The sequence below is a fragment of the Pseudorca crassidens genome, chromosome X, assembly GCF_039906515.1.
Source record: "Pseudorca crassidens isolate mPseCra1 chromosome X, mPseCra1.hap1, whole genome shotgun sequence".
Classification (NCBI taxonomy): Eukaryota; Metazoa; Chordata; class Mammalia; order Artiodactyla; family Delphinidae; genus Pseudorca; species Pseudorca crassidens.
In genome coordinates this window covers 38,898,158-38,919,545 of record NC_090317.1, presented here as the reverse complement: position 1 = coordinate 38,919,545, position 21,388 = coordinate 38,898,158, and the positions used below count along the sequence as shown (strand labels likewise).

The 21,388-nt window shown below is 39.2% G+C and overlaps 1 protein-coding gene across 1 annotated transcript in view; it reads left to right on the top strand.

The window, feature by feature from the left end:
* The first annotated feature begins 9,589 nt into the window (after positions 1-9,589).
* The window catches only part of VSIG1 (V-set and immunoglobulin domain containing 1), a 34,827-nt gene continuing 23,028 nt past the window's right edge, over positions 9,590-21,388 (top strand). Inside the window, 3 exon segments of the mRNA XM_067722693.1 lie at positions 9,590-9,619; positions 10,903-10,986; positions 10,988-11,054. Coding sequence (XP_067578794.1) covers positions 9,590-9,619; positions 10,903-10,986; positions 10,988-11,054 — 181 coding nt within the window.

The following is a 21,388-nucleotide window of genomic DNA, read 5'->3' as shown; positions in this document are numbered from 1 at the left end:
TGCAAGGAAGATTTGGGGGCTGACCACCATCCCTTGCAGTGGCCCACATTCTGCTTTCTGAACTTGTATTTATTTGTTTTCTGTGTTGCATAATGTGGGCTTTCATAATCTCATACTTCTTAGCATCAATCCCTGTTTGGTGTGTATTTGTCTTGTCTTCCCAGCAAGAGTGTGAGCCATGCAAGCAGGAGCTGTGTTACCTATGTGTTTTACTGTCCCTTGTTCACGGCTGGGAGTCACATCACATAATTGGCAAGGGCATGGGCTATGGAGCTGTCACACTTGGGCTCAAGGCCTCACTCTGCCACTTACAAAGTGTGTGACCAATGAAAGCTCATTTTACCTCTCTGAACTTCCTTTCCCTCATTTGTAAAACGAGGAGCATAACTAATACTTCCTTCATAGGATTAGTGTGAGACACAATGCGTATTAAATGCTTAACGCAGGGCCTATCAGCTAGTAAGCCTTCAGCATTTGGCGACTCATTACTATGTCACAGTACCATTAATCGCCTCCCGCAGCTGTGAAACTCTTCAATCTCTCGGCTCCAAAAGGACCTCTGATTTTTAGGGTTCATTTCACTCAGGTATGTCAAATTTAGGAAGTGTTGAATAAGACTGGCTAAAAAAAAAAAAAACAACCAACCAAACCAGGGCCCTGCACTTGTACAGTTAGAATGTGATTTTTCTGGATTCAAGTCAAACTTGACCTCTCCCAGCTGGAAGGAATGGGATGGTCTGAGGCCTCTTTGGGTTGGATAGGTGTGTGCCTGTGTGTGCGCTCATGTGTGTGCGCTTGCGCCTGCACATACATGCATTTTCTTTCCGAAGCAGAGCCTAGGACATGTGTTTATACAGTGCGTCAACACAAACTGCCTAGGAGTAGGCTTCCCCAAACACATTAATGTACACAGCAGGTTGAGTCACACTATCGGTTAACATAGGGTTCCTGGTACTAACTCTTTCCAGCCTCCCTACTATCGCTAGGTAAGCAATCCCAGGCTACTCAACGCAATCTGACTCATACTTCTTGTTAAAACATGACTTACCAAAGGAGAACTTTCTGCATGATTCTTCCCTCCAGGACAGGAAACAAAGATTTCCCAAATTCGACATGACAGGAACCTCCATAGTCCTACTTAAATATATTCCTGACGTGCCCTTGCTTCACAGCTTTACTGAAAGCTGCTGCTGGCCGTTCTCTGGAGGCCTCTGGGAGGATTCTCAGCAAGGTGCTCAGAGAGCATATTTAGGGGTTGCGAGTTCACACGGGGTTGAGTGCCGAGGGAAATTCCTGTCCTTACACACAGGGATGGGAGGCAGAAGGAGGACTCTTTCACTGAATTACACCATCACGGAATTTCCTTGAGAGTCTCCCTTTCTGGAATCCCTAGTCTGGGACTCCCAGCCTCCTGGTGTGGAGAATTGTAGAATTACGTGCCACTTCTTTTTATTGTTTTTAAGGCAATTCAGTGTTAACTTGGAATAAGGAAGTTTGCTGTTGTTGATGATGTTATTCTAGATTTGTTTATCAACAAGTATACGAGATCGTGTACATCCAAATGAATGCTACCTTTCAAATACTCACTTTGATATACCATGAACTTGAAAAAGTGAATTCACCAAACATTACTAGGCCGGTTCCTTTAACTCACAGTCTACCATGAGTTAAGAGCACGTGTCCCAGAGCCAGCTGACTCGGGCTGAAGTCGTCTCTGGCATTTATGTGATCTTTGGAAAAATTCTCTCTGAGCCTCATTTTCAGCCATAGGTGGTTACCAGGGACTGAGGTTTTGACCAACAACAGCTTTGCTTGTGAGGAGGATGACTGGCAGCCATTTCTCAGCAGGGAACTGGTTAAGCAAGATAAACATGGCTGCTCAGTAGATGTGTGCAGTAAAGGACGGGGAGGGGGGCCAGGAGCCAATAGGTACTGCCCACTGAAGAGGGCAGAAGACCATCTAACTGTGCATGTGAAATAGGATGCAGGCTATATAACAGGAAGATTTGAAGCCAGTTGAGAGGGACGAGAATATGAGTCCTGAGTCTATCTGTTGCTATATGTGAGATTTGTGCAAATTGCTGGATTTCCCCGTGCTTCTGTTTCTTCCGCTATAAAATGGGCATAATAATACTACCTATATATCATAAAGCTTTGAAGAAGATTGTGATATAATACATATAAAGAACTTAGCATAATGCCTGGCCCATAACAATCTCAGTGTGTGTGTGTGTGTGTGTGTGTGAGAGAGAGAGAGAGAGAGAGAGAGAAATCACCTAAACACAGTCCTTATCCTCCTTCAGAGCTTGCATTCTTAGAAGCATGAAGAGGACCAGTACACGAGTAGCTGCATTAACCTCTAAGTGCTGGGCAAATGGTATTCACTAGTGCTGTAAAGATGAGATCACATCGTATGGGAATCAGGAGACAATCTATGGAGGAGTTAGCATTTGTGATGAGGCTTATAGGATGAGTAGATATTTGACAATGAGACTTGGTGGGGTGAGTGATCTAGAAGGAGGGAATAGCTTTGTAAGGGCACAGGGGTGAAAAAGTGAGGCATATGTTCAGGGAACAGAGAGTATTTTTTTTTTCTTTTTTTTTTTGTGGTACGCGGGCCTCTCACTGTTGTGGCCTCTCCCGTTGCGGAGCACAGGCTCCGGATGCGCAGGCTCAGCGGCCATGGCTCACGGGCCCAGCCGCTCTGCGGCATGTGGGATCCTCCCGGACCGGGGCACGAACCTGTGTCCCCTGCATCAGCAGGCAGACTCTCAACCACTGCGCCACCAGGGAAGCCCAGTATTTTGTTTTGTTTGGAGACTACTCGTAAGACTTCGGCCAGCTCTGACATTCTTTGGTGTTACAAATAGCAGAAAATAGACAGGAAAGGTAGATTGGGTACCTACTGGATGCCAGATAAAAATGTTTATGTCTTGGCAAAAAGATGATGGGGAGTCATGAAAGATTTTTGATTATAAGAATAACATGATTACATTGGACTTTAGGAAAACTTATCTGGCAGCGTTTTAAAAAATGGATTTGAGAGGAAGATTTGAGGCCAGGAGATGGGCTAGGAGGCTACTGCAACCATCTAAATGAGAGATAACAGTGACTGAGCTGGAGTAAGGCAAGAGATGGAAAGAAGAAGATAGACTATTAAAGACGTTCTCAATAGGATTTGGTACTGGTGGATTGGCAGGGTGAATAAAAGTAGAAGCCAACGAATACCCCAACGAAGATTTATAATGGGAGCACCAGCAACAGTGGCTGGGAAGTGGCACAGATTTGGAAACAGAGGATGATATGTGTGAGGTAAAGTTTGATGCGCAAGGTGGGGTATCTAAGCAGAGATGCCTGGCAGGCAGTTGGAAAAAGCAATGAAGCTTCAATGGTGCTGTGATTGCACAAGGAATTTTTGAAACAACTTCTTCAGAACCGTTCCAACAGGAATGAATTAAAATCTTAAGACTCAAAGCACTGACTATATGGTGCCCTTCTAAATATAATTCAAAATTTTAAAAATCATACAAAAGTGTAAAGAGTGTATAAGGAAGTCCAATAAATTCTGATTTTCCCATGTTGACTACTTCAACTATCAAAAAATATATATGTCCCAGGGAGGCAAGGATTCTTCAATACATGCAAATCAATCAATGTGATATACCATATTAACAAATTGAAGAATAAAAATCATATGATCATCTCAATAGATGCAGAAAAAGCTTTTGACAAAATTCAACACCCATTTATGATAAAAACTCTCCAGAAAGTGGGTATAGAGGGAACCTCCCTCAACATAATAAAGCCCATATACAACAAACCCACAGCAAACATCATTCTCAATGGTGAAAAACTGAAACCATTTCCTCTAAAATCAGGAACAAGACAAGGATGTCCACTCTCACCACTATTATTCAACATAGTTTTGCAAGTCCTAGCCACGGCAATCAGAGAAGAAAAAGAAGTAAAATGAATACAAATTGGAAAAGAAGTAAAACTGCCACTGTTTGCAGATGACATGATACTATACATAGATAATCCTAAAGATGCCACCAGTAAACTACTAGAGCTAATCAATGAATCTGGTAAATTTGCAGGATACAAAATTAATGCACAGAAATCTCTTGCATTCCTATACACTAACAAGAAAAATCAGAAAGAGAAATTAAGGAAACAATCCCATTCACCAGTGCAACAAAAAGAATAAAATACCTAGAAATAAACCTACCTAAGGAGGTAAAAGACCTGTACTCAGAAAACTGTAAGACACTGATGAACGAAATCAAAGATGACACAAACAGATGGAGAGATATACCATGTTCTTCCATTGGAAGAATCAGTATTGTGAAAATGACTATACTACCCAAAGCAATCTACAGATTCAATGGAGTCCCTATCAAATTACCAGTGACATTTTTTACAGAACTAGAACAAAATATCTTAAAATTTGTATGGAGACACAAAAGGCCCCTTATAGCCAAAGTAGTCTTGAGGGAAAAAAACGGAGCTGGAGGAATCAGGCTCCTTGACTTCAGACTACACTACAAAGCTACAGTAATCAACACAATATGGTATTGGCACAAAAACAGAAATATAGATCAATAGAACAGGATAGAGAGGAGGTGTGGAGAAAAGGGAACCTGCTTACACTGTTGGTAGGAATGTAAATTGATACAGTATCTATGGAGAACAGTATGGAGGTTCCTTAAAAAACTACAAATAGAATTACCATATGACCCAGCAATCCCACTACTGGGCATATACCCAGAGAAAACCATAATTCAAAAAGACACATGCACCCCAATGTTCATTGCAGCACTATTTACAATAACCAGGTCATGGAAGCAACCTAAATGCCCATCGACAGATGAATGGATATAGAAGGTGTAGTACATATATACAACGGAATATTACGCAGCCATGAAAAGGAACGAAATTGGGTCATTTGTAGAGACATAGATGGACCTAGGGACTGTCATACAGAGTGAAGTAAGTCAGAAAGAGAAAAACAAATATTGTATATTAACACATGTATGTGGAACCTAGAAAAATGGTACAGATGAACCAGTGTGCAAGGCAGAAACAGAGACACAGATGTAGAGAACAGACATATGGGCACCAAGGGGGGAAAGCAGGGTGGGGGGATGGTGGTGGTGTGATGAATTGGGAGATTGGGATTGACATGTATACACTAATATGTATAAAATAGATAACTAATAAGAACCTGCTGTATAAAAAATAAAATTAAATTTAAAAAACATATATATATGAAAAGCTTTACTCCCAGATCTCTCTGTCTGTCTGTTTGTCTCTCTCATAATGGTGCCATAAGAATGGCCTTGGTCTGTCTTTTGGAAACCTGAGATTGGCTTCTGAGCCAGCTCCCAAGCCACACGAAGACAGCAGGCTCATTACCTTATAATTATGCCTCATTTCTTGACCACAAAACAGCATTACTGAACTTGATCACCTACCTTCACTATTAGAATTAGCCTCAAATGAACTAGCTATTTTCAAAGAGAAAATTCCCTTAAAGGGTAAGGATTTGCTCTAATTTAGGACATTAGGGCGTTAAAAAAATATTTCGCCGTATGTCACACAATACACAAAAATAAATTCCAAATGGATTAAATCCAAATTCACAAATTTGTTCATTTAACAAAAAATTATTGAGTACCTGGTACGTGTAAGGCACCATTCTAGGCCCTTGGTAAAACAGACAGAAATTCCTGCCCTCTTGAAACTTACTTTCTAGTTGGGTGAAAAAGTAAACAATAAGTAAGCTGTATAGTATGTTGGACGTTAATGAGTGCTATGAAAAAAGGAAAAGCTAGTGGGGACTGGGAGGGCTGGAGTGGGGACAGCTGCAGTTTTAAATTGTGTGAATAAGGGAGACGTTGAAAACTGACATTTGAGCAAAGACGTGAAGATGAGGGAGTTTGCCCTGTTGATATCTGGGGTTAGAGTGTCACAGACAGAGGCAACTGCCAGTGAAAATGCCCTAAAAAGTGGGAGCATGCCTGGCTGGTGTGGAAGGTCAACAAGAAGAGCAGGTGGCTGGAGCAGAGTGAGAGAGGGAAGAATGGTAGGAGATAAGGTTGGAGAGGTGTGGAATGGGTGATGCAGATCACCTTAGGGTCTTCTAAGTCATTTTAAAGACTTTGGCTTTTACTGTGAGAGAAATTGGGAACTATTGGAGGATCTTGAGCACAAGTGAGACGTAATCTGACTTACATAGAAAAGAATCACTCCAGTTGCCGTGAGAATAGACAAGGGGGACAAAGGCGAAGCAAGGAGACCAGTTAGGGACCTATTGCAGTGAGCCAGGCAATTGATGATGGCGACTGAGACTCAGATGGTAACAGTGAAAGGTGGGAAAAGTGGTCAGAGCCTGGGTATATTTTGAACACGAACCCAGAAGAATTTGCTGATGAATTATTTGTGGTCCATGAGGGAAGCAGAGGAGTCAAGGATAACACAAAGGCTTTTGGCCTGAGAAAGTGGAAGGGGAGAATTGCCATAACTGAAAGATGGGACAAAATGATAGAAACACTAGAAGAAAGTATAATATTATATATTAATATTAACATTATATAATAATATTTCTATAGTCTTGGATTAGAGAAGGATTTCTTAAAGAAGACATGAAACTCAGAAGCTGCAAAGAAAAAAAATTGCTAGATTTAACTACGACAAAATGCAAACTTCTTTATACTAAAAGACAAATTTTTTTAAAAAGTGATGGGCTGGAAGAAAATATTTGTAATGTATGTACCAAACTCAGATTAAGATTCATAACTGTAAAGAGTACTTCTACAATATGCAAAGATAACTCAGTGAGAAAATGGTATAAGGTCATAAAACAGGCAGTTTACAGGAAAAGGAACAGAAATTAGGCCAGTAAATCTATGAAAAGAGGCTTAACCTCATTAGAGAAATACAGATTAAAACAACAATGCAATACCAGTTTTCATCCATGATACTAATAAAATTAAAAGACTGATAAATTTCATTGTGGACAAGGCTGTGGAGAAACGGGCACTCTCATACGCTCTTAATGGAGGTGTAGATTTGTAAAGAATTTCTGGTGAGCAATGTTTCATAATCTGCCCCAAATTAAAATGTTCATACCCCTTGATCATCCAGCAATTCCATTTCTAGGTACCTAATCTACAGAAATAATCACATAAGTGGGCAGAAATATAAGCAAAAGGATGTTCATTTCACCATTGTTTATAATAGTGAAATACTGGAAATGACCTAAGAATTCACCAAGAGGAGAATGGTAAAGTAAGTTGTGGTATTGTACATTCCTACTATGAAATACCATATAGCCTTAAAACGGATAAGGTAGATCTATAGATGTACTTGTACATGGTGACATAAAGAGATAACAAAAGCGCTTTCTGGGGGGAAAAAAACCAACTTAATAGAACAATACATATGTTATGATTACCTTAAAAAAAAAAGAAAAAACCCACCTTATGTGCATGTGTGTAAATTCATAGAAAGGCTGAGAAAAATGAAAAACTCCCATTGCTTGGGAACATGGCATGAGATTACACATGTGGGTGAGAGAATGGAGACTTTCTTTTTATCCTCTGTATGCTTCTTTGTTCTTTGAAATCCCTTTACAGTCAAAATGTATTACTTTTGTAATTTTTAAGTATAAAAAAAATGAGGGATAAGTCAGATAGTGCACGTTTCTGAAAGTTCCCAGAGAAGAACCCTGAAGGCAGTGGCATGTTTGTTACGATACAGTTACACTGTGCAGTGTGACAGGAAGGACAGCATCTAATCCGTGCTCTGTGGCCTTGGGAAAGACACAACGTTTCTGAGCCTCTGTTTTCTTATACAGAGAATGTAGATAATACCTGCCCTATTTTATTATCAGTTGTGAAGATAAAATGGAAAAGCAGTTTGAAAATTGTAAAGCTCTGTAAAACTCTGCAAGATATTTGATAATATTTCACATGCCAGTTAATGATTCGCTTCTTCTGAGCAATAGTCAATGACATCAAAATTCAGTCCGAAGTGGAAACTTTAGATGATCTCTTATTTTAACAGAGCTCTACCTGTCCAAGTTAGTTCCCACATAGCAACAGTGTAAGCATTTTACTTAAATTTTCTAGAGTGTTTTGTGTTTGTATGAGAGGTTCTGGTGCAGATGGATTTTGGCAATAGCCTTAAGCTATACCCTCCACTCCCCATCTCAGGGCCAATCACCCTGGACATACTGAATTAATCAGCAGCCTCTTATTTAGCACCTGCTTTGTGCTTAGCACTCTCCTGGGGGCAGGAGGCCAGATGTTCAGGTTTGCCTGGGACTGTCACGGTTTACACTATCTGTCTCATGTAATTGCTAATAGCACCACTTTCACTCTCAAAACTGTCCTAGTTTTATGATTAATTATATAATCACCCTACTATATCATCTATGGCACACGGAAGGAAACACAGGAAGTCCTTAGCTGATAAACACCGGACTCAGAGATTTCTTTCCCCATTCCAGCTCCCCACCACTGGAAAAGCCAGTATTACTTCCAGAGGAGCCATTATGAAAACTATGGGTCTCTCGGAGGCTTGGTGGCTCAGAGGTAAAGGCAGAACCAAGGCTGAGAAGAGCTGGTGTGGACCTCCAGAAGGCTGCCCTACAAGTTGTCCTCCTCTGCAAAACCTCCCTCAGACCATTTGTCTTTATTCATTGCCTGATACTCCTGTTCAGAGATTTACCTGGGGGAAGACAAGCGTTCTATTTTCAATAGTGTAAACAGGTTGGTGAATGTTCATGGCAATTGATTTTGTTCCCTCCTAGTATGGAGCTGATACCTGCTTATACAGAGGAGGGAGTGTGTTTCTTGGAGGAATAGGATTGGAAAGAAAACAGTAATTTTTCCGCACAGGATTTTGGGGGAGTAAGACCCTCCCTTAGGGAAGCCTAGGTACACAAGGGGCCAGTGGACCACGAGGGTGGGGGGCAGAAGGGAAGGTGGGTGACAAAGACATGTAATAGTTATTTGGGAAAAAACGTTGCCTTGTGCTCAACCTGTGTCTTGGGAAAGGAAAGGAATGTTCTTTCTCTGCCACCTGCTGCCCCTTCTTCTCCTCCCCTCCCCTACATTGCCCAGCACCCAGAATTCAAGCCAGCGCTAGACTATGCTCTGCGTAGGTTTGGGAATGAGACTTCATTTATAGCATTGCTTTAGCAGGAATGTGTACTCCTGGGTTCAAACAATGGGCTTACCAATACATTCTGGGGCATACCCTTTCTTAAGTTGGGAACTCCTTGTATAAGACCTGGTCCCTGCCCTGGAGGGGCTCACAGCCAGTGGATTCAGGGGAGACCCCATTAATAAACAGGAGACTACTGAAGAGTAATCAGGAGCCAACTGTAGGGTATTGGATCTAAGTACAATACAGATTTATCCAAGAGGGAGCCCAGAGAGGGGCGGTTTGCGGGCTCTTCAAAATTTTCACATAGGACAGCATGACTGATCTGTGCTAAGAATATGCTTAGAGAGCAAAAGCAGGGAGGAGAAAGTTCTAAGTAGTGATGGAATTCACCTGAAGCCAAAGTTTGGCATCAGACATGAACATGGACAGAGAAGGCTTTGAGAAGGTATCATACCTGATGAGAGCAAAATGGCTTTCTGAGGAGCAGTGGGAAACCGGCTTGGCTGAGATGAGATGGTGTCAAATATTTCCTGTGAATTAAAATTCATAAAACATCTCACTGCAACTTGCACATATTTCATGGGACTGAACACTTTGAGGCAATAACCTTTGACAGCATTTTTCAGGTGGATGACTTAACATGACTTAAGCTCAGATGAGGTGAGGACCAGAGGCTGGAAGGCTGGGAATTCAGAATAAGGACTTTGGACTTGATGAAAGAGTCCATAATGGTGTCGTTGAAGATGCGTGATCAAGATTGGAACATTGGCATGTGGCTGGTACACGGAGTGAAGGGGGAAGGAGTCAGGGAGACCATTTAGGAAGCTGCTACAGTAGACTAGAGGCGAGGAGCTGCGTGCCTGGACCAGGATGGAAGCAGCAGACTGGAGAAGGGACAAATCTGAGAACTACTGTAGAGACAGAAACACCAGCATTTAGAGCTTGCAGGTGAAGAGCCAGAGGAAGCCCTTATGTATCTCAGGGTAACATAAGCATGAGAGCAACTTTGTTAGAAGTTCATGTTCAACTGAAGGCCTCTCATCTCTGCAGCCTGCCATTCCTTTCTAGTGAACCCCCTTTCCAAGTTAACTCTGTGGTACCTATTCAGTATCCTAATTCTGCAAAAATTCAGGCTCATCCAATGGAAGTCTTAAAGCATTTATTCATTCACCTGATTTTGCAAAATTAGGTGGATGAATAAATGCTATAGGGTTTCTAACTTGGAAGACAAAAGCATGCAATTCATCCTACTGCTAGGGCTTCACAAAAGTGTGACATGTCCAGAGTTTGTTCTCATAGAAATGAACGCTTTCTTACTTCATGTCCGCTGTGCCCTTCCTGTGAACCCTGTCCCCTGAGAAAATCTTAGAGCACCAATTTGCTAACTTAATTTGTAAAAGGTTAGTGAATCAATGCCCTGAGACTTTTATAGAAGTATTTGAAATTAATTAGCCTTGTCAACTTTTATTTATATAGGCTCTCTTCCAATTATATCTTTCCCCCCCAAGTATAACTTTTCAATAAGATTGATTTTAAACAATAAAACTTAGAGAATCTGTGTAAGATTGAAGAATTTAAATATGTGGGTTTATTATTAACACAGTAGCAAATATGTCAAGGAAACACGCCCCATGAAAAGTGTTTCAAAGAAACACACATCTGCTCTGAGAAAGGTCTGTACCCAATAAGTAAGCCCGAAGAGGCTTGTTTGCTTGGTGATGCCAGCAGATAAGACTGGCAAACCTCGGTGTGACTGAAGAAGCCAGTCTGAGACTCAGCCTAGCCCAGGAGAGCTACTGGACCCTGGCCGCGCTCAGCGAACCTTGGCACGATGGTGTTCACATTTTGGAAGGTCTTTCTGATCCTAAGCTGCCTTGCAGGTAAGGAAAGGATCTCCAACCGACCACAGATCATTGGGAATAGAGTTTCTTTTTAAACTGAAATCACAAATTTTTACATAGACTATTCCAATCCTGTGCTTAAAAGGAACTATGATTCGTATGCTGAGTAAAATAATTTTCGGAAATCTTGCTCAGCAAATATGTGTCATGCCGATATTTTGGGGGCCCAGCCTGTAAATAGAATTGTTTTATGTAGTTTCTGAATAAGGATTTCTTTCACAGGAAAATCACAGTATCTCCCTTTTTTTCGTTTGAAAGTTGAACAGATGAATTTACTCAGAAGCTGAAGTTTGTGCCAAGGATACATTTTTCTCTGTTTTACTTCAGCATTTCCTTCAAACTCATTTTGATTGACTTGCTAAGCCTGGCCGGGAGTGCCTGCCATGCTTTACTATCTAACATTTCTTAAGAGTTGTCCTTTTCCAAACATAAGACTGTGTTTAGGAAAATATGTGAGTGTTTTATCATTGTGCACACTATGGGTGTTCTTAGGGGTTTGAGTGGAACAAAATTATTTTTAGAGTCAAAATCCTAATGTTGGTAGGCCCAGGAGAGATCACTAATTCAGAAAAACCCCTTGGCCAGTTTTTTCAAATACCGGATACATTTTGAATCTGTTCTTATGATAAATTAGGTCCATGGTAGATACAAGAAGGTTGTTTACCCAAGAAATGATATTTTTAAGCCATCAGTAATATTAGGCAGTTATTAGAATGAGGTTTACTAAACATATTTAATGACATAAGAAAATGCTCAGGATAAAATATTGAGTGAAAAAGCAGGATATACCCACATTCCTAGAATAAATTACTAGAAGGTTATATACCAAACTGCTCATGGTGATTGCCTCCGGCTGCTGGGATTATAGATGTTTTTTTATCTTATTCTCTGCCTTTTTCATATTTTCCACGGTTTCTACAAAGAATATTACATAAATTTTATAATCAGAAAAAAGTGTTACTTTTCAAAACTATATGGTATTTAGTAATAGCTCTCTAAATGTTCGTTACTGTTTAAACAAACATGTTCCGTGGAGTCACCAGAAGGCAATACTGCATTTATCCAGTGATCTAACCAGGACTTAGAGCTGGAAAAAGCCGCCTTTCTCAATTTCCATCCTAGTGGGAACATATGTTACTATTTTCCCTTTCCCCCAGGGATATTCATTTTAAAACCTTAACTTTAGACAGTGAAAGTCTTTGTTCCTTTTAAAGAGCTTCCAGTCATTAGCTAATTGGGTCGCCCCTGGGCCTTCTGCACTAGCCCTCTAAAAATCACACCTGTAGTCAACACCTACTTCCCTATGTGACGCCTTTCTCTGGCCTATACTAGATGCCAGTTTCAGAACAGTTGCAAGAGTGGTTGTTCACTCTAACAAACATATATATATATATATATATATATATATATATATAATTTTTACCGATTATAAGTGTAATGTATGGTCTTTGTAGAGAGGTTGGAAATACGGAAATGTATAAATAAGAAAATAAAAGTCACCAGAAATCTTACCAGAGATTTGGGTGAATTTCTTATTTTTTTCCTTTGCAAGTGTATGTATTACATTACAAAATTGGGTTTATACCTTGTATACATTTTTTTTTATTGTTTAAAACTTACTTAGATGGTGTCAGGATCTTACTTGATTATGACTTTTGGAACAAAGCCCAATCAGAGTGACCAATAAATACTTCAGAGACTTTGTTTTTAAATTACTGTATAACTGGTTTTGTTGGTGTATAGTGTACATATACAATTTAGCTGGCCCAAAGCAAAATGTGGTAGTGTCAGTCTAGTAGATAGAATGGAAATATGGTACAATATATGCTACAATATATTGTTGTTTGCTTACATAAGTATGGAAGTCAGAGAAAGAAAGACTTCAGTAATGTATGCCTGGCGTTAGTAGTGTCCATCAGTTGATCCAGAAATGGCTGTGAGGTAATGTTTCCATCCATGTGTAATTTGATGTCCTACCTGGACTTGTTTCCTGGTCAGGAAGAATGTCACATTTTTGGTGTCAAGCATGGTGCTTGGCACATGGTGGGCACATAGGAAAGGTTTACTGAAAGAATTAACTACCTTCCGAAATCTTGCCATTCGTGACATGGATGGACCTTAAGGGCATTATGCAAAGTGAAATAAGTCAGAGAAAGACAAACACTGTATGATCTCACTCATATGTAGAATTGTATCTAAAAACAAAAAACTGAATTCATAGAAACAGAGAGTATAGCAGTGGTTACCAGGGGTGGTTGGTGTGCGGTAATGTGGAGATGTTGTTCGAAGGGTATAAACTTCCGGTTAGAAGATGAATAAGTTCTGGGGATCTAATGTACAGCATGGTGACTATAATTGACAATACTGTATTATATGGTTGAAAGTTTTTAAGAGGGTAGATCTTAAATATTGTCACCACAAAAAAGAAAACATAATTATGTGATGTGATGGAAGTGTTAGTTAATGCTATGGTGGTAATCATTTTGAAATATATATCAAATCAACACTTTGTACAGCTTAAACTTACACGATGTTATATGTAAATCATATTTGAATAAAGGTGGAAAAATAAAACAGTGGATTACCTCCTCAAACCCCAAGCATCCAGAAATGATTTTCACTTACATATATAAAATGAATTTTTTGTACAGGTAAGCATGACTGATTTTATTTTAATGAAAACCTTTCTGCTGACTTCTAAGGAAGTTGGGTTAAATTCTACTTCAGGAAAATAATGTTAATCAACAATGTCTTCTGCAAAAAAAAAATGTCTTTTGCAAAAGTTCAAGCATATCATTTTAGATGCTTGTAATATATATTAGTCACCTGTTGGAAAGATATGTTAATGTTGTTTCCATTCTCGGAAGGTACGTGCTATGCATTTTAATGCCGTAATATATTTGAACTTTGGTTTTGCAGTCAGATCCATAAAGTTAGTGATCATTTGGTTATATTATTCCCTAACTCAAAAATGAAGCAATTTTGCATGAAGTTGCTGGAAATTAAATCACTTCAAATGCATCAGGTCAAATATGGCTATTTGGTATAATAGGAGAATAATAATCCCCCTACAAGCAAAGTGCCTTCCACATTGTAGGCATTAAATAGATGAATGAACAATCATTACCAAAACATGAGGCATTTAAAATCTTTCTAGAGTGTTGATTAACTCAAGTGTATACAACTTGGATTATTTTCCTTTAATAGTATTCACTGATTTTTAAAAGCAGTCACACATATTTCAACCATGTATGTGTTTTTTTGGGGGGGGTGTTGTTTTTAATTCAGCCAGGTCAGTGAGTGAAATTGCAATTCTGAGTTTTGTTTAAATCAGGTACTAATCTTTATTTTGCTGTTTATTCACAGTCTTGTCAATGTGGAGATTTTTTCTGACTTTTTCAATTTTTAAATAATTTCTCAATTTAAACTAAATGAATCCAAAGGAAGGGAACATTTTTTTTTCCTGACACACAGAATCACTTTCAGTTTAAGACTAAATTTGTACTGTTCACTATCCACATGTGGCTATTTAAATATAAATGAATTCAAATTAAATAAAATAAGAAATTCTGTTCTTCAGTCACACTAGCCATATTTCAGGTGTTCCATAGCTACACGTGGGTAATGGCTACTGAACTGGACAGCACAGCTGTAGAACATTTCCATCATCACAGAAAGTTCTATTGGACAGTGCTGGGATAGACAGTGGTCTCAGAGGTTTAAGTAGTGAGTGTGCACTAATTGAATGATGTGACATTTTTTTTAAAGTTCATCTGGAAATATATAACTCAGCTCTGAAACGTATTGTCATTATATTAGAGATGGACAGTTTCTGAAAACTGTCTTTTCTTCAGAATTTAAGGATTGATTATGGTGCTGAGTATTGGGAATCAGGGCAATAAAAATGGCCTGGAAATATTGCCTTGCCAATTGTTACCTATTTACAGAACAATGTGTCGTATTCTTAAAAATATGTTGTCTCACAGTAGATTTGGAGGTTACCATACTTATTCCGAGGTGATATTGTTGAGCTTTTACAGATCTCAATTTACATATTTATATGTCTTCTATTAAAAATACGTTGAAAATCCCAAATCCTTGATTTTCATTTGCCTCCATTCTGGTCTGTACTATAAATGGTTCCTCATGCGTTGACATGGCAGGCAGAGATTGTGTCTGTCTTGTTCATTAGTATTTCCCCAGTGTTAGCACTGTTTGTGGCAGAAAATAGGTGTTCAACAGATACTAACTGATAGGCATCAAGACTTCTTCCATGGCTTACCTTGTGTGAGAATTGTGTTTACTCTGCCTTCAGGCACTTTTGTCGAGGGTAGCCCTTAAAGGCTTTTTTGGTTTGTTTTTGGTTTTTGTTCTTTTTTTGCCTTACCTATCATAAATTATTACCTTTAGCCAATCCCATAATAGATACTGGGACATAAAATAGAGGACCAAAATGATGGCCAAATAATACTTTCAACATCCCTTTTTTAGGGGAAAGTTTATGGGAACTTTAGTGGCCACCGAATCCCCATTCTATCCCTTTAATTTTGGATGCTTTAAAGACATTTGGAAGTCACTATTTGGGCATAGCCAGAGGTGGATGTGGCTAACTTCCAGGAGAAATGAGATGGGCTTCTGAGGGCAGGAGAGAGTCACTTAGCTTTCTCCAGTGAACTTTCCATCAGAAAATGTAGCTGATTTCTGCAGGCCAATTTTGTTTTGGGGATACGCATTATGGGAACCAGAAACACATAGGGAGGAGAACATTGGGAAAGGGAAAACCGCATGGAGTTAGAAGGTGCTGCATTGGTGTCTACCCTAAAACACTTCTCTCAATTCATCAAGACATTGGTTGCCATGTAAACAGCCAACTCTAACAGAGAAGCAGCTGGACCAGATGGCCTGGCTGTGACAAAGGACATGGCTATTGAATCCAGGAAACCAAGGGTAATCAGTACCATGGTTTGCTTTTTCTTTAAAATTTTCAAAATGTTTAATTCTCTGAGTTCCTTTTGCCTGACCACTGTCATTAAGAAAAAATAAAATTAAAGTCGTCTTTGGGAAGGGGGCCAGGAATTTGTCTTTCTGTACTATTTCCTCTGATCTTCCCACCATCTTTGTATCCTCATCCTGTCCCAACCTGGAAGGCAGCTAGCGTTCTCACTCTAGCCCCCCTGCAGCATAGAGAGCACCTCTTAAACTCGACCTTTTCTAATACTTGCCTGACAGTCTTATGTTCCATCCGGGAAAGCTTCTGTACTCTGACTTCGCAATGGATAATAACCAGTTATTACCATGAGCCAATGCCTCTATAGTGTTACCCAAAATATTGTCCCCTATAACATCCCTTGGGAAAATGTTTACATAGTACTAAGGATTTCAAGTACAGTGGTAGGCTGGATTTTGGGGTAGGGAGCTCTTTGGTATTCCTCTAAATCGTATGGGAAGCAGATCCTTTTCTAAGGCCAATAGTTCTCTTAGGCCCCTTTTACAGTCTTAAATCTTGAGGGAGATTTCTGGTTTGGGCAAAATGACATAGATCTGTGTCTCCTTGCTTCTCCCTACTAAGCACAAGTATAAAGCCTCCCTGGAAATAATGCAAGAGACAACCAAGGGAAAACTCTGAAAGATAGTAAGAAGAAAGCAAACTGGCTTGGACCCTGGGAACTACAGAGAGGCAGGGTATCTTATGCCTCTTTATCCAAAGGAGGAAGGGGCCCCAGTCCTGGCATTTCTTGATCCTAACATAGCAGCCCACAGGGAGACTGATTCTTCCCCCAAACTGAGTGGGAGTCCCTCTAACATCAGATGAGCTCAACACCACTGGCAAGGGGCAATCATCAGGAGACCCACCAACGATAGTAGACAAAAGAAGCGATCTCCTTCCTCACTGGGCCTGAGACTCCCTACTTTCACCTAGCGATACTGAGGAGGGAGGGTGGAACAGATAAGAGGGATGAAACCACAGAAAGTATCTGGTTCTAGAAGGCTCTTTGTCTCTCCTCCCCCACAAAGAGACACCAGGGCAGCTGGGGGTTCCAATAGGAGTGTCCTGCCATACCTGTCTCCCACTGAGAGATACACAGAAACCTGACCTAGGGAAATGCTTCCACGTGCTCAGGCGACGGGGTCAGGGATAAATAGAAGCCCTGGTGACCCCAGATAACCAAACAGACCAAAACAACACCACAAAAATTAAACTGGCATTAGAAATATGCAAAAATAGGCCAAGACCTGTGTGCAAAACATAAAACAAAAGTGACTGTCTGCTAAAATAAAAGATTTAAGTAGGAGTTTTCTAACACAATGCCTGTAGGTTTTGACAAATGTATAATCACATGTATCTACCATTATATTATTGTACAGAGTATTTTCACTCCCCTAAAAATCCTCTGTGCTCCACTTATTGATGTCTTCCTCTACACCAATCCCTGTCAACCGCTCATCTTTTTACTGTCTGCATAGTTTTGCCTTTTCCACAATGTCATATAGTTGGAATCATACAGTGTGTAGCCTTTTCAAATTGGCTTCTTTCACTTAGGAATATGCATTTAAGGTTCCTCCATGTCTTTTCATGGCTTGATAGCTCATTTCTTTTTAGCACTGAATAATATTGTCAGTGTCTGGATGTACCACAGTTTATCAATCCATTCACTTACTGAAGGACATCTTGGTTGCTTCCAAGTTTTGGCAGTTATAAATAAAGCTGCTATAAACCTGTGTGCAGATTTTTGTGTAGACATAAGTCTTCAACTTCTTTGGTTAAATATCAAGGAACACAATTGCTGGATAGTATAGTAAGAGTATGTTTAGTTTTGTAAGAAACCACCAAACTATCTCAAAATGCCTGTACCATTTTACATTCCCACCAGCAACAAATGTTGCTGGTGCTCCACATCCTCATCAGCATTCAGTGTGTCACTGTTGTGGATTTTTTTTAAAAATTTAAAAAAAATTTTGGTTGCGCCATGCGGCATGTGGAATCTTAGTTCCCCGACCAGGGATCGAACCTGTCCCCCTCCATTAGAAGCGCAGAGTCTTAACCACTGGACCACCAGGGAAGTCCCCCAGTAGTGTTGTTTTAATTTGCATTTCCCTGCTGACATAAAATGTGGAGCATCTTTTCATATGCTCATTTGCCATCTATATAGCACCTTTGGTGAGCTGTCTCTTTAAGGTCTTTGCCATTTTATAATCTGGTTGTTTGCTTTCTTATTATTGAGTTTTAAGAGTTCTTTGTATATTTTGGATAATGGTCCTTTATTATCTTTGTCTTCTGTAAATATCATGCTTTTGGTGTCATCATCAAACCCAAGGTCATCTAGATTTTCTCTTATGTTATGTTGTAGGAGTTTTATACCTTTGCTTTTTACATTTAGATCTGTGATCCATTTTGAGATAATTTTTGTGAAATGTGTAAGTTCTATGTCTAGATCCTTTTTTTTTGGCACATGGAAATCCAGTTGTTCCAGAACCATTTGTTGGGAAGATTTTCTTTCCTCCATTGTATTGCCTTTGCTCCTTTGTCAAAGATCGGTTGACTATATTTATGTGGGTCTACTTCTGGCCTCTCTATTCTGTTCCATTGATCTATTTGTCTATTCTTTCATCAGTATTACACAGTCTTGATTACTATAGCTTTATACGAAGTCTTTAAGTTGGTTAGTGTCAGTCCTCCAACTTTGTTTTTCTCCTTCAGTATTTGTCTTGGTTATTCTGGGTCTTTTGCCTCGCCATATAAACTTTGGAATAACTTTGTTGCTATCCACATAATAACTTGCTGGGATTTTGACTGGGATTACATTGAGTCCATAGATGAAGTTGGGAAGAACTGATATCTCGGAAATATTGAGTCTTCCTTAAACATGGAATATCTCTCCATTTATTAATTCTTGTCTGATTTCTTTCATCAGAATTTTTTAGTTTTCCTCATACAGATCTTGTACGTATTTTGTTAGACTTACACTGAAGTATTTCATTTCTGGGAGTGCTAATGTAAATTGTATTGTGTTTTTTTTATTTTAATTTTATTGTAGTATAGTTGATTTACAAAGTTGTGTTAGTTTCAGGTGTACAGCAAAGTGATTCAGTTATACATATACATATATTCATTCTTTTTAAGGTTCTTTTCCCATATAGGTTATCCCAGAATATTGAGTAGAGTCCCGTTTATAGATAGGAAAGCGATAAAGTTTTGTACATTAACCTTGTATCCCGAAAATTTGCAATAATCATTTATTAGTTTCAGGAGATTTTTGCTGATTCTTTTGGATTTTCTACATAGGCAGTCATGTCATCTCTTGTTTCCTTCACAATCTGTATACCTTTTATTCCCTTTTTATGTCTTATTGCATTAGCTAGGCTTCCAGTATGAGGTTGAAAAGGAGTGATGAAAGGGGATATCCTTGCCTTGTTCCTGACCTTAGTAGGAAAGCTTCTAGTTTTTCACCATTAAGTATGATGTTAGCTGTAGGGTTTTTGTAAATGTTCTTCATCAAGTTGAAGAAGTCCTCTGTTCCTAGTTTATTGAGAACTTTTATCATGAATGCATGTTGGATTTTGTCAAACGCTTTCTCTGAATAAATTGATATGATCATGTGATATTTTTCTTTAGCCTATTGCTGTGATGAGTTACATTAATCAATTTTCAAGTGTTGAACCGGCCTTGCATAGTTGGGGTAAACCATTCAGTGTAATCTCTCATATCAACAGGCTAACTTAAAAAAAAAAGAGCATATCAATTGATACAGAAAAAGTACCTGACAAAATCCAACACCCATTCATGAAAGAGAGAAACCAAAAAACCAAAACAAAAAACCCAAAACCTCTTAGCATGTTAGGAATAGACGATGTGTTAGTTTCCAAAAGCTGCTGCAACAAATCGCCATAAACTGGGTGGCTTAAAACAGACAAATTTATTCTCTCACCGTTCTGGAGGCCAAAATTCCAAAGTCAAAGTGCTGGCAGAATTGATTCTGGAGAATCCATGCCATGCCTTTCTCCTAGCTTGCTGCTAGCAATTCTTGGCGTTCCTGGCTTGTATATGCTTCACTCCAATTTCTGACTCCATCTTCACATGGCCTTTCCTTCTATGTATCTGTGTGACAAATCTCACTCTCCTTGTTCTTATAATGACGGCAGTCATTGGGTTTAGGCCCCACCTTAAATCCAGGGTGATCTATGTCATCATTAATTACATTGCAAAGACCCTGTTTCCAAATAAGATCACATTCACAGGCACCAGGGATTAGCACTTGTTCGTATCCTTTTGGGGGCCCCAATTCAACCCATGGCAGAATTCCCTTAACTTGATAAAGAACATCTACAAATATCCTATAGCTAACATTGTATTTAATGGTGAAATACTGAATGCTTTTCCCCTAAGACTGGGGACAAGGCAAGGATGTCTACTTTCTCAACTCTCTTATTCAATAAAATACTGGAAGTTATAGCTGCTGTAATAAGGCAATAAAAATTAATTAAAGACATACAGATAGGAAAGGAAGAAATAATGTTCGCTCTACCCAACAAAAGACTAGCATCTAGGTTGTATAGAGAACTCTCAAAATTCAACAGTAAAAAATTAAGCAATCAGAAAATGGGCAAAAGACATTTTGCTGAGGAAGATATACAAATGGCAAATAATCACAGGAAAAGTTATTTAGCATCATTAATTTGCATTAGGGGAATGCAAATTAAAATCACAATAATATATTACTACGCACCTATTAGAATGGCTAAATTAGAAAATAGTGACAGCACCAAATGCTGATGAGGATGTGGAGAGGCTGAACCACTCATACACTTTGGAAAACAGTGTGGCTGTTTTTTGCTTTTACTTTTAGTAAAACTAAACATGTAACTACCATCTAACCCAGCAATTGCACTCTTGGGAATTTATCCCAGAGACATGGGAATTTATCCTCATACAAAAATCTGTACATGAATGTTTGTTGGAGTTTTATTCAACTGCTAAAAACTAGAAACAACCCAGATGTCCCTAAATGGGTAAATGGTTAAACAAATGATGGTACATACATAACATTGAATGTTACTAAGCAATAAAAGGCAATGAACTACTGATACACAGAACAATTTGGATGAATTCCTAGGTAATTATGCTGAGTGAAAAAAAGCTAATCAGCAAAAAGGTTACCATGCTTCCATTTACGTAACATTTATGAAATGACAAAATTTTAGAAATGGAAGACAGATTAGTGGTTGCCAATGCTTAGGATCAGGGATGGGGTACAGGAGGGAGGTGAGTGCGATTATGGAAGGGAAATTTGAGGGATCTTTGTGGTGGTGGACTG